Here is a 12,002-nt window from a genome sequence, read left to right as displayed (position 1 = left end):
GATGATTCATTTGATGTGTAAAGTCACATTCCTTTGCACCTAGGATCCCTCTCATCTTAAAAGCAGCTCAACTGTGCAGTGTTTAGATGATTTCTTTGCTTTATGATATTAAAGGTGGGGCTTTTGAACCATGAAATATAGCACTCTGATCTCCAACGTTTTAAGATGAAGCAATGTGCACTTGCAACCTCTCTTTTTGGGCTGTTGCCCCAGTGTGGGAATGACTTTTGAGCTGCTCAGATTGTTTAATTTGAAGGATTTTTAGACGCACAGGAATTGCAAAAATATGACAATTTCTTTTTTTAAACATACTTATTTATTTTTCTTTTGATTTATAACTGGTAAGCTATCCAACCTAAAGTCATTTCAGTGTATATCAAAGATCATTTCAACCTTTTCTAAGAGAAATCAACTTGTTTTTACAAGTTCTTTTAAGAAATTAGTGTTTTTATCTTGAAGACACAATAATTCAGGTTGCTTAGAATGAAAAACAATTTATCTAAAAGTAAAATAATTTTAATTTACTACTGAATTCACATGCACCAGAAAGTAGTTTCACTTGTTAGAATTAGAAGAATTTAAGGACTTAAATTGGTAAGTGGATGGTTGTTGCAGTGAGTTATCTTGGGGACCCTCTGGGGGAACCACCTGCATCCAAAAACTTTGTAGTCTCATTGGCATCATTTCTTGCAGTAAGTCAAACACTCACAGACCTTTTTTGTTATTAGGTTAATTGAAGGCTCTCTGTACTGAGTAAATTAGCCTTGGGCACATGAATAACATTTCATATCTGACAGTTGGGTAATATTCTATTTAAATGCCCTGACAAAAAGAAAATCCTCTTCCTCTTCCGCCATGAGCTTATTTTATGTGGAGAGCACAGAGATTTTCAGGTATTCATAGTCGCCCCTTTTCCTGCCTCGTTTATGTTGCTTGTGGCTCCGACTTCTTTCAGGAAAACCCCATTTGAATATGTTGAGGGAGGCCACGGTGGCTCAGGCACCCAGGGCACACTTTGATCCCTGCAGATCTGAGAGCCTTTTTTCTCCTCCCGAGGTTGAGCGAGTCGTGGAAGCCTTGCCCTGCCAGATGTTTGGAGACCAGGCTCCTTCCTGTGTCTCCTCCTGCTGTCGCCTCTGGTGATCGCACCGGTTCTCTCGGGCTGGAGCCCGACCTGGAGTGTTTCAGGACACCAGTGGAGAAAAACAGAAAATTAACCATGGAAATCGAATTACCCCACCCCTCCAGACACACGCACACCCGTACACACTCTGCTCCCATTAATGCCATTAATGCCAAAACACCAGGGCGTGACCTGGAACCTCTCAATGTGTTTGACGTACGTTGGGTCTTTTCTAAGTGATTTGACAAAGCCTAGTGTTGCGCTCAGCCCAGTTCTTTCATGTGGGAAACAAAGCAGATTAGGGAGTGAAATGATTTGGATATGTGTCTTTTTCTCTATATAGCTGACATCAGGCAAGGCGACTACTCTCACTCTTAAGCAAAATCCCCGCAGTGTTGCATTTTATGGTGGAAAGAGAGCATTAAAGAACTTTGTACCCCAGGCGCACTCAGATGTCTGCAGCACCAACCTTTGATTTCTCATGTTTTGTCAGAGAAAAAGTTAAACATACACAGTGAAGTCATGTAAGCTGCACACTCAAGACGATGTCACCTCCTGTCACCTGTCTCCCGAACCTGAATATTAATACAACACGTTTGGAAATGAGTCACATGAGGCGTGTGCAAAAAGAAAGCCTTTGCTAGCAAACAGCAGATATGATCAGAGTGCTGCTTATGCTCGTCAGCGTGGTAAACAGGATGGTGCTGAGGATCAGTCAGAGCTGACTTTATGGTTTATGAAAGCTGAGCTACTTATGTTAACAGGCTTTTTGAAGATTATAGTTGCGGTAAACATACATGTCAAGAGAGAGGCAGTGATAAAGTGGAGCCACAACACAGAGACCAATTACCTCTGAGCCTTGGAAGATAGTTAACCTGGTCGTTTGAAGGGATGAGAAAAGAGAAAAATGAAAAGGGTGCGGAGAATAGTTGAAGTTCATGTTGACTTATTGGCTATAGTTATCTCCCCTCAGTGCATAACATGGTACAGTCAATAAGAATTGATTTTGTTTGTAGCCCTGAGCTCTCTCTGGGCTTTATAGCTGCAGCTGGAAGAGCTCATTGGAAATGTGGACGCTGTTTTACCCACACTGAGGTCAAACCCACACTCACCAATACATCTCACTTTCCTCTTTTCTCGCTCCCTCCCTCAGCCCTTAAACGTCTTCCCACATTTCCTCCCACAAGGTTTGCAGCCACCAGGTGCTGCTCCACAAATCACCACCACCACCACCACCACCACTTTCAAAGGAGCATCAGCCTCCCCATATCAACATGCATCTGCTAGACAAATGATCCACCCTCTCCATGTTCTCGAGACAAATACGCTCCCACCCTCTCGCTGTCTCTCGGTCTTTTGATTGATCTGTCTGTCTCCACATATCACAGCGTCTCAACCGGATGGCTTCAGTTTTAGGCAAATTACAGGCTCGACATAGCGGCAGCAGAGATTTGGAAGGGATAGGAAAGACTCAACTTAACGGAAGGAGTTGCCTCTGTCTGACGCTACCTACGTAATCCTCTTAATGTCAGTGGGAGTAGTTAACAGGATGTACTTCCAAACTACTCATCATCACAATTCCAACAGAATAATCTCCTCAGACGTAAAATCGAGGTGGAAAATGATACTCCAAGTTCTCTGTAATTTCGCACAAGGATTGACTCATTTGATGTAGTTTAAAACAAACTTTTTCCAAACACAAAACCGTATCAGTTTTTTTATTTTTGTAGACAAAATACAGTTTTATATCGTTACATTTTTATCAAAATGATATTACAAGGGATCGCAAGGGTCAGAGGAGAATAACCTTAATGCCACTGGTTTGCATATTTAATCTATTTTTGGCCTGGTTTTCTTGTCATTCATGTCTCCCTCTTTGCAACTTACTTTGTACTCTTCCTGCTAGTTCACGGTTATAAATAACATGTATTATGTCTGTGACAAAGGATTGACCTCCACAAAGTTCAGAGATTTTTCTTTCACGCAAACATTTCTTTCGGAGTCAAAGTTCCAAATCTGCTGTCAGGGGAAATGATTGATTTCAGTGTGAAAAATTGGTTATAAGTAACAACATCCTCTGTTCCATTAGTGAAAACAGATGCAGGAACTACTCTTTTCCAACAGTATCTGTAATGCTTGACCAGTCTCATAATTTAAAGCACATGAGTTGCTAGATGTCCAAAATGACGAGAGCGGCAATACATCTCAGGAGTCCTGAAAAGTTCTAGAAATCCTTTTTAACTTCAGATATCTGTTTGGAGTCTTTGTATGCAACTGAGGAATTATGTCTGCGTTAGTGTGAGTGTGTGAGTTTGTGTGTGAGTGTGTACGTGCGTGTGTGTGTGTGTGGGAGAAGGGGGGCCTGGGTCTGGGTTGCACATGCCTCATTTAGACATCAAAGGCCCCTGCTGATGATTTTTCCTTATAATCCATGCCTTTTGGTGCCTCTGCTCCTCCATCTGAACAAACAAAGCCCAAGTGGTTCTCCGTGGTCTAGTAGAAGTCAGGTGATTGCAGCACGTGATTTGGGAAGTAAATCGATACATCTCTAATTTATTCCACTAAAAATCCCTTTTAGCAGCTCTTTTATGTTGTTTCTGAGGAGCATTCTGATTTTCAAAGGATTTCAAAGTGGTATTTAGAGATATAAAAGGAGTCATCTGCTGCTCTTTGAATATGAAAGAAATACCTATCTCAAAAAGAATTCCAGCCCCCTTCATCTCAAAAAGCAAACATGTACAATATGTAGGTTTCTCACACCGAGAAGAGCAAACTCTGCTCGACTTTCTTTTGATATGGAGGAATCAATATTGTATGAACTGCGTCTGTATTCCCAGCCGACCATTATTCCTCCCCACCCCAAACAGCAGACATTACCCACGATCATTTAGCAAACCCCTGGTGTGAGCCACTGACTGACCCCTTCCCAGCTCTGCCTGCCCATGTCCAAGCCACGCTCCGCTGCTGGAGGCTAGTTTGGCAGCCTTCTTGCCTGTAATATATCTGCAGGAGCAGCATTCCTCTGGGGCTGGCCTGGATCAAATGGCAGTGATTTCCCCAACAGAGGCACAGAGATGGGAGTTGTGACCCATCCTCTGATCTGCTACGCGCTCTAATCGCTGCAGGTCAGAATGGATAAATGGGTGATGCTCAACCCCCATGTGTCGTGTTTCGGGCTCCAGATCTGCAAGGGCAGGTCCAGCAGCTGAGCCATTTTAGGGAAACATCTATCGGGATTTTCTCAACCAATATTACAGTAGTGATTTAAAATTCAATTTTTTTTTTTGTAAACAAAATTACAAGCATTTTTTTTATAATACAGTATTTGTATTATTAAACAAAATGTGATTGAAACAACCTCAATCACAAATTAGTCTTGTGTTTACAATAATATAAATAAATGAATGCAGACGAATGGTGTTGAGCTAAATGCTACGCATGCTCACACTGACAATGAGCATGTCATTGCTAAACATCGCACAATGTTCACCGTCTTAGTTTATCTCGTTAGCATGCTAACATTTACTAATTAAGCGCTAAACACAAAGTGCAGCTGATGGAAATGTTATTCGCTTTGCAAGTGTTGGGTCATAAACCAAAGCACCAAATTGACAAAATGAAATGTTTTACCTGATGATGACGCTCGATGAAATATCAAGGGATCATCAAAGATATTATTATTTGTCCTAAGGGGACCATGAATATTTCATGACAATCCATCCAATAGTTGTTGAGACCATCCAAAACCACAACTATCAATCCCATGGTGGCGTATCCTCATATAATTGTATATCTTACAAAAAGTTATTTAGTTATTTTTCGTGCGGTTTTCCTGTGAATGTTCAGCAACATGAGCGATAAGTCCCAACGGTAACCCTAGATTTTCGAAAAAAAAATTCAGTTTGGCCAGCTCACATAATTAATGTTAGCATTAATGTTAGCTTCGTTAATTTACCGGCGTAATTAAAGCCGGTGAAATCTTACACACAGTTAGTTTGGATGCTATTTCGGGTTTAGATTATGGCACTTGTGGATTGAAGATTGCAATTTCGATATATGAAGAACTGAATCCAGACTTTGTCTTTTTGCTACAGCGGAGGGTCTTCAGCCAACAGGGACTGAGGTACTGGCTTGCTTACACTGAATGCAGAGTCTGTACATCCCTTTTTTTATTTTGTGGAGTTGCTATTTTTTAAGATGTTGACAACACGGACTATGCAAACTATTTTACAATCCGATTGAATTTTGAAACTTCGTTCAAGGACATTAGGGTTCATTATTTGTGATTGAGTGCTTTGATGCAATTTCAGGGGAATAAAACATTTGCTTATCAAATCCATTACTGCATCAATAGCAGAACAATGTCCTACATACAGACATTGCTTACATTAAATGTAAGGTGCAAACATTTTATGTGTGTTGGTTTATTTTCGTTTCATCCCAACATGTCATGTGGATACAGTAGGTGTTTTAGGTCTCACAAAGCTAAGCAGCAGCGTTGTACAATTTATCTCAATGTAATATTTGTAAACGAAACGTGCTTTTGATCCAGACAAATAAAAAGTCTTGTTTGGAAGAAATACACACAGCTATTTTCTTCAGTACATGAGATTAATCCTCATATCCTCTAATACTCAGGGGTGACAAGGATTCACACGGTGGACGGTTAGCACCTCTGAGGCACGGATAGATAAGATTCACGGTAAAAGTTAGCTAATATCTCACAACTGACAGGAACTTTCTGGGCATTTACAAAGTGTGACTTTAGTAAACCTGCACCGGTTTGAATAACATCAAGAAAGCTGAGGAGAAATGGGGGGTGGAGGGGGAGCTTGCTCTTTGATGTATAGGATTGAGATGTGATGAGGTCTGTTCAAAGTGAGTACAAAGTAGTGTTAAGATGGAAAAAGCAAATGCAGCTTTAGTCAAGGTAGAGAAGCCGAGGTAGCAAGAGATGATGAAGAAATGTCCTGTCTCACCCGAAACGTAGGCAAAGAAGATGAAACGTTATCTGACATTAAATATAGATGCTTCCTTGTAAAGGTGTCTCGGCTTTAAAACACACTTTTGTATCCTATAAATGTTGAGAACCCTGGGAGTGCTGTAGTAGGAGAATGTAATAAGCCCTCATAATTGTGTTATGTTTGAATAATCAGGTTATCATGTAGCTCGTTATCTTTAGTATGTCAATATCCTTTCTGTGGTGCAATGAATAATGAATTATTCACTACGCTGTTTTGAACAATCAGGGAAAACAACGCTACGCTGCCAAAGATTTGGTCATCTGCTCGAATGGAAGCAGCAGAGAGTAAAGAAGACGCCATTTATTGAATGGGAATCATAAATGACTTCTTTCTCTGACTGCTTGCAATTGTGTCATTGGTTTCAGGAGCAAGTAGGAGGGTGAACATCTACATCTAGATTCTTGTAGATCTGCTGAGTCGGTGTAGGATTTTTTGACCTGCTAATGTTGACTCGTCACTTCATCACAACACTTGAATTGTTTTGGTGCGGCAGCAAACTCCTTAGACCTCCTTTGACCTCAACAATTAAAACCAAAACTATCTTTGTTGCTAGACACCACAAGGCCCGTGTGAAATAACATAATTTTTTCATCTTAATGGTTTGACATATTGGTAAATATTCTCATTTTCTTTTTTTGATAAGAGTTAGAAAAGAAGATTGACACCACTCTCATTTGTGTACACTAAGTATGCACCTACAGCCCCTAGCTTAGCTTAGCATAAAGACCGGAAACAGGGGGAAATAGCCTGGCTCCGTCCAAAAACAATAAAAACCACATCCCAGCACATTGGATTATTTTACATGTCTGTGTTTTACCAGACCGTGCTGTGTTTTATTTCTCTCATTAGTTATGAAGTAACATCTACTTTTGCTCATGTAGAAAACGGTCTTCAACAGGAAAAACTGCACCTTTTAAAAGACTAAACAGACACTCTAAACAACTGAACCCGGCTGATACAGCACTAACTAAGTCCTTCTTCAATTACAGGATAAATCACTGTTTAATTGAGACAAATGTTCGATGCATTGAAAAGAAATCCTCTACTTAAACGAAATGTATTAAATTGTCCCACAAGTGTGATTAAAACACTTAATTCTCTCTGACAAAAATACGCAACGCATTTTACACATCTACGCAATATTACTTTAACTCGTACATCTTGACTGAAATACAGTAAATAAATAAGATTATCAGCACTTTTTCAGTCAATCACTCTGTCGTCACAGTGTTCATTTTTCAGGGACTGTTAACAAAGGATTAAAGCAACTTTCGAGATGGTCACAGCTGTCATGTTTATATTATAACTAGCACTACATTAGTAGTCGTTGAGTGGGAGCTAAGTACAACCGAACGCTGAATAAGATATTTGTCGACGACCAAAATGTTACAATTAACCTTCATGAACTGAAAACACGGACAACTCCCAGATCGGACAAACGTCGTGGTAGCGACCTGTCAATCACAAGGTAGCCACGCTCTGAAGCATGCCCTGCTTTATGGACTATTTTACTCTAAATGGGACCATGATTTCCTACATGAACATCATTCTGTATTGAAGAAGAGGAGTAGGGCGGTTTTCTCACAGACTTCTATACCGTCCGACTTTTTTTTTTGCAACCAGAGGAGCCGCCCATTGGCCATTAGAACAAATGCATGTTTAAGGCATTTCCACATTGTGACGGAATGCTAAGATCTGATCTGAGCTCAGTGTAAACACGTTCAAGAATTACGTTTTTCTCTTTTTGTGGGTTTTAGTCACAGGAAAGGGAAAATTCTGGAATACCACACGCCCCAGTCTCCCCTCTGCCTCCTCCATTGTAGCTATAGCTAATTGAACTCTCGTCTGCTGTGCACCTGTGAGGATACATATAATTAGATGTTGTGGATTGATGTAACGTTAAGCTCTTATTGAGTCAGCCCATCGACGAAATTACATAATCTTAAACCTAAACCAACGTAAATTAAAAATATGTTTCTGCTACTTTGTCACACGCGGGTTCAGATTTAAAAAGTGGAGGGCAGAAACTGTTTACTGCTGCTGTCATCACCATCAGTATCATGTCGGTGCTTGTTGTTGTTTTGCTTGGTTGGATCACTGCCCTCATTTTTCCTCTGTTGCAGGTCCAGTGATGAAGCTGCAGCAGAGAACTCCTCGCCGGCGGGGCCAGCAGCCCAAGCTGCTCAACAGCCCTGAAGACAGCCTGTACTACAACCAGCTAAATGTGAGTTCAAAGTGCCGATAAAGGCCTTTGTCTGACTTTGGTTCCACATGATAATACAATTAAACCTACCTGTGCCAGACCCTGGAGCCCCACCCCCACGCTTCTCTGCCTCTTGTCTTGAACATGTGCTTATGCTCTTTATCTGTTGCTTTCATGTCAGGATGTCTGCCTTCACGGTGAATAATTGATGTGGTTTATCAAAGCTGAGCAAGATGCATGCTTCATCAGACTCACTTGAGCCCTTTGATCAGAAAAAATTATGCTGTGACTTCTGATATTATCAGCATCTGCTCGCATTCAACACAAAATCACTTTGAATTAAAAATTAATGACTCTCTGCTCATCTTTTGACTGTGTGCTCTTGGCCCTTTCCTCAGAGAACTCTGGATTACCAGGGGAGCAAGAGGAAGCCGAGAAAACTTGGGTAAATAACTGCTTTCCTACTTACAGCAACTCTAAACAGAGCAGGCCCTTTGTGGAATAGGAGAATCCAGAAATGGAGTTGTTTTCTTATAATGTAAATGGAGAGCCAAAAATAACAGGCTTTTTATGAGCAGTTGCTCCGCGTCATTAGAGGGGGGGGTTACATATTAAGGCTTTGTCAGCATGCTAATTTTAATTGTTGAAGGTCTGACTTGTATTTGTACTATAAATTACATCCTGGTTCAGCTCAGTATACTTAAGTTGACGCATGCGCCTCAACGCTTTATCCGCAAATACTGTTTCGTATCGCAGTCACTTCTCACCACTTTCTCGTCTTCTTTCCCATCACAGTCAAATCAAACTGCTGGATGGAGAAGATGAGTACTACAAATTACTGTCAACTGTGGAGTCAATCCCCGAGGAAGAGTACGCGACCGACCGCCCCCCCTCCCACCCTTTCTAGTGGGCCTCTCTCGTCAGTCAGAGCTGAGGCTTACAACCATGTCAACCGGTAAGACAGACGCACTAGACATGTAGACAGACACTCCAAAGAACATCCGTAGTGTTAGATGTGCTGTGGTATGTGGAGCAAGTAGCAGCAGGGCAGAGTAAGCGACCTGTACAGGCAATGCCCTCAGCTGTTAATCCAAGATGGTCGGAAAGTATTTACAGGAACGACTTACTCGTGAAGTGAAATTATTGAAACAGCATTGTGCTATTTTCTGTTTAAGCCACCGTATTGTTATAGCCATTATGCCTGAATTTAGTTAGAGAAGTTAAAATTTGCAAAAAGAGGGGAAGAAGACATCAAACTTTTTTCCAGTCCCGTGCTTGACTGTTGTGCCTCTCAATGTAGTAAAAACGTGTAATAATATTATGGTTTGTCATTTTTGTCAGAGGCTTTTTTTCGGTGTCTAAAAAAAAAAACATGCCCTTAATAAGAAATGATCGTTCAGCTTACAAACTGCTGTGAAATGGTACAGATGTTGCATCAATAAATGAAGGAATGACAATACACGTAACACAAAGAATACATCATCATGTGGCGGGACGGGGAGGGGAGGTTTGTAATGAAAAGCATTTTGCAAAGTCACAATGAAACACTTAAATGCTGCGCTTCCACTTAAATGCTGCGCTTCCACTTGCAGTTTTAATGTTAAATGTTTAAGCTCTATGCCAGGGCTGCAAGAAACAATTAGCCGACTCTTATTATCCATGTATCTGCTAATTATTTATTGATTGATTTCTTTTCTATTAAATGTTGAAAATAATGACAAATGCCTGAGACAAAAGAAATGTCTTCAAATTGTTTCTTTTGACCATCAATCAAAAATCTATAACACTAGTAAAGTGCCCGTTCGGGGCGTGGCTGCTTGGAACGGGCCGGTTGCTTGGCTGCCGTTATGTCAAATAATTTCCCAAGGATGGCGAAGTCATGACCTGCCTGTACTCTGCCTCTGATTGGCTAAGAGTCGTTGACTTCGTTGGTTGGGTTGGTTAGGTTTAGGCATGAAGAAGAATATCAGGGTAAGCCAATCGGAGGCAGAGTAGCTCGAGTCATGCCTTCGTTATCCTAGGAAAACTAAACAATGCTTCCGTAATTGCTGCTTGCAGCGTTGTTGGAGCACGTGCATGTTCGGAAGTGCAGCTTTCAGTTGCTCGTTGGAAGTGAAGAAGATTTTGCGTGTCCAAATTGCGCCGACTTCGACACTACATGTCCTTAAGTCCCCATCAATACACCTGCCAAGTCTGAAGTATATTGAGAGTTGTCAAGATAAATTGTTTTTCAATACGTGTGTTTTATCTCAATAAATGACAACAATAACTTAGAATTAAAAGAATCGTCAATTATTTCAGTTCACCTTCATATTATCGTTTCAGCATTGCTCCACATTTACTCTAAGGAGCACCTCATCTTGGAGGCAACGTGCATCTTCCTCAAATTCACTGGTGTTAAACCTGTCTTGGTAAAATCTACCTATTTCTGAGCATTATGTCTATTGTCTAAAACAGATCCAGAGACAAATCCTTCTGAAACCCCGAACTCTCCCTACGAGTTCTCCCACAGCGAGCCGCGTTAGTCAGAGGGGCTTTGTGCTGTCTGAGTGCTGGAATCACCACATATAGCCTCACTGAGGCAGAGCTAGACCTCACTTTGAATTTCACCCTAAATACGGGAATTTTCTTTAAAGATGTGAAGTGTCGGAAATACAGGGCTGGCGAGTTGATTTGTAGAGCTTTTTTCTTTTTTTTTTTTAATTTGCATATCATTTACTGCATCTCCCTTTGTTGACACCCGAGGGCCTGAGAGGAGATTTTGATCTTAATAGGAAGAGTAGGGTGGTATGACTGAGGATCTCATCCTCCTTACACTCAGCGGGGAAAACATTAGAGCTCTGCCTAGATAGCGAGACACAGATAGCGGCTTCACTTAGGTCCAGGTTCACGCGAATCCTGGTGGGTTTAAAGAGACCCAAAGTGTTCATCAATTCCCACTGCTCAGTTCTGTGAGGGTCAGACTCGGATTGAGACACTGAGGACTGACTCTGCTTGTAGTGGAAGTATGGTTAATCCAAAATGTTTTAAATGTTACACAACCTCTAGACGGTGGTGGATACTTTATTTAAAAGTAGCCATTCAATTTTTATGCAGAAAATGTCTCCTGTCATTGTTACATTATCATACATTATTGGGGTATTACTATTGATGAATTCATGTGTAAGCAGCACTTGTATGTAGCAGTTAATCGAGGTAGAGCTAATTTTACCCTTTATGCTGTTGGGTAGTTTAATCTGTAGCAATGCATTTTATTTTATAAGCTCATATAGGTTTTGTACATTCATCTGCAAACAAACCAGTAACTACAGCAGTTTAATACATGTCGTTGAGTAAAAAGGTACAGTATTTCCCTCTGAATTGTAGTAAAGCTGAAGTATTAAGTGGTATAAAATGAAAATATTGTACTTAAGTACAGTACTTGAGTAAATATACTTAGTTATTACATCATTGCATCATCTAAAAATCGTGTTGTGAGATCTGTGGACAACTGTCTCTCAAAAAAGACAAAGACGAAATCAGCTGTTTTCACAATCACATAATGCATCAATAACAAAGTCATAGTCTTTTCGAATCATTGTCATATATAACTCAAAAAAGAATGTAAGAGTAATACCCCAGACCACTGGCAGTGATATAATGTGGTGTCACA

The 12,002-nt window shown here is 40.7% G+C and overlaps 1 protein-coding gene across 1 annotated transcript in view; it reads left to right on the top strand.

Moving 5' to 3' along the window:
• The window catches only part of myo3b (myosin IIIB), a 54,348-nt gene that overhangs the window by 38,584 nt on the left and 3,762 nt on the right, over positions 1-12,002 (top strand). Inside the window, exons 31-33 of the mRNA XM_076107829.1 lie at positions 8,271-8,371; positions 8,749-8,795; positions 9,146-9,305. Coding sequence (XP_075963944.1) covers positions 8,271-8,371; positions 8,749-8,795; positions 9,146-9,257 — 260 coding nt within the window. The 3' untranslated portion in view covers positions 9,258-9,305. The remainder of the gene's footprint in view (positions 1-8,270; positions 8,372-8,748; positions 8,796-9,145; positions 9,306-12,002) is intronic.

The sequence above is a fragment of the Anarhichas minor genome, unplaced genomic scaffold (genome assembly GCF_050575085.1).
Source record: "Anarhichas minor isolate MPS153535 unplaced genomic scaffold, ASM5057508v1 ptg000004l, whole genome shotgun sequence".
Classification (NCBI taxonomy): Eukaryota; Metazoa; Chordata; class Actinopteri; order Perciformes; family Anarhichadidae; genus Anarhichas; species Anarhichas minor.
Note: the sequence above shows the minus strand (reverse complement) of the source record. Positions and strands in the feature narration are given on the sequence as shown.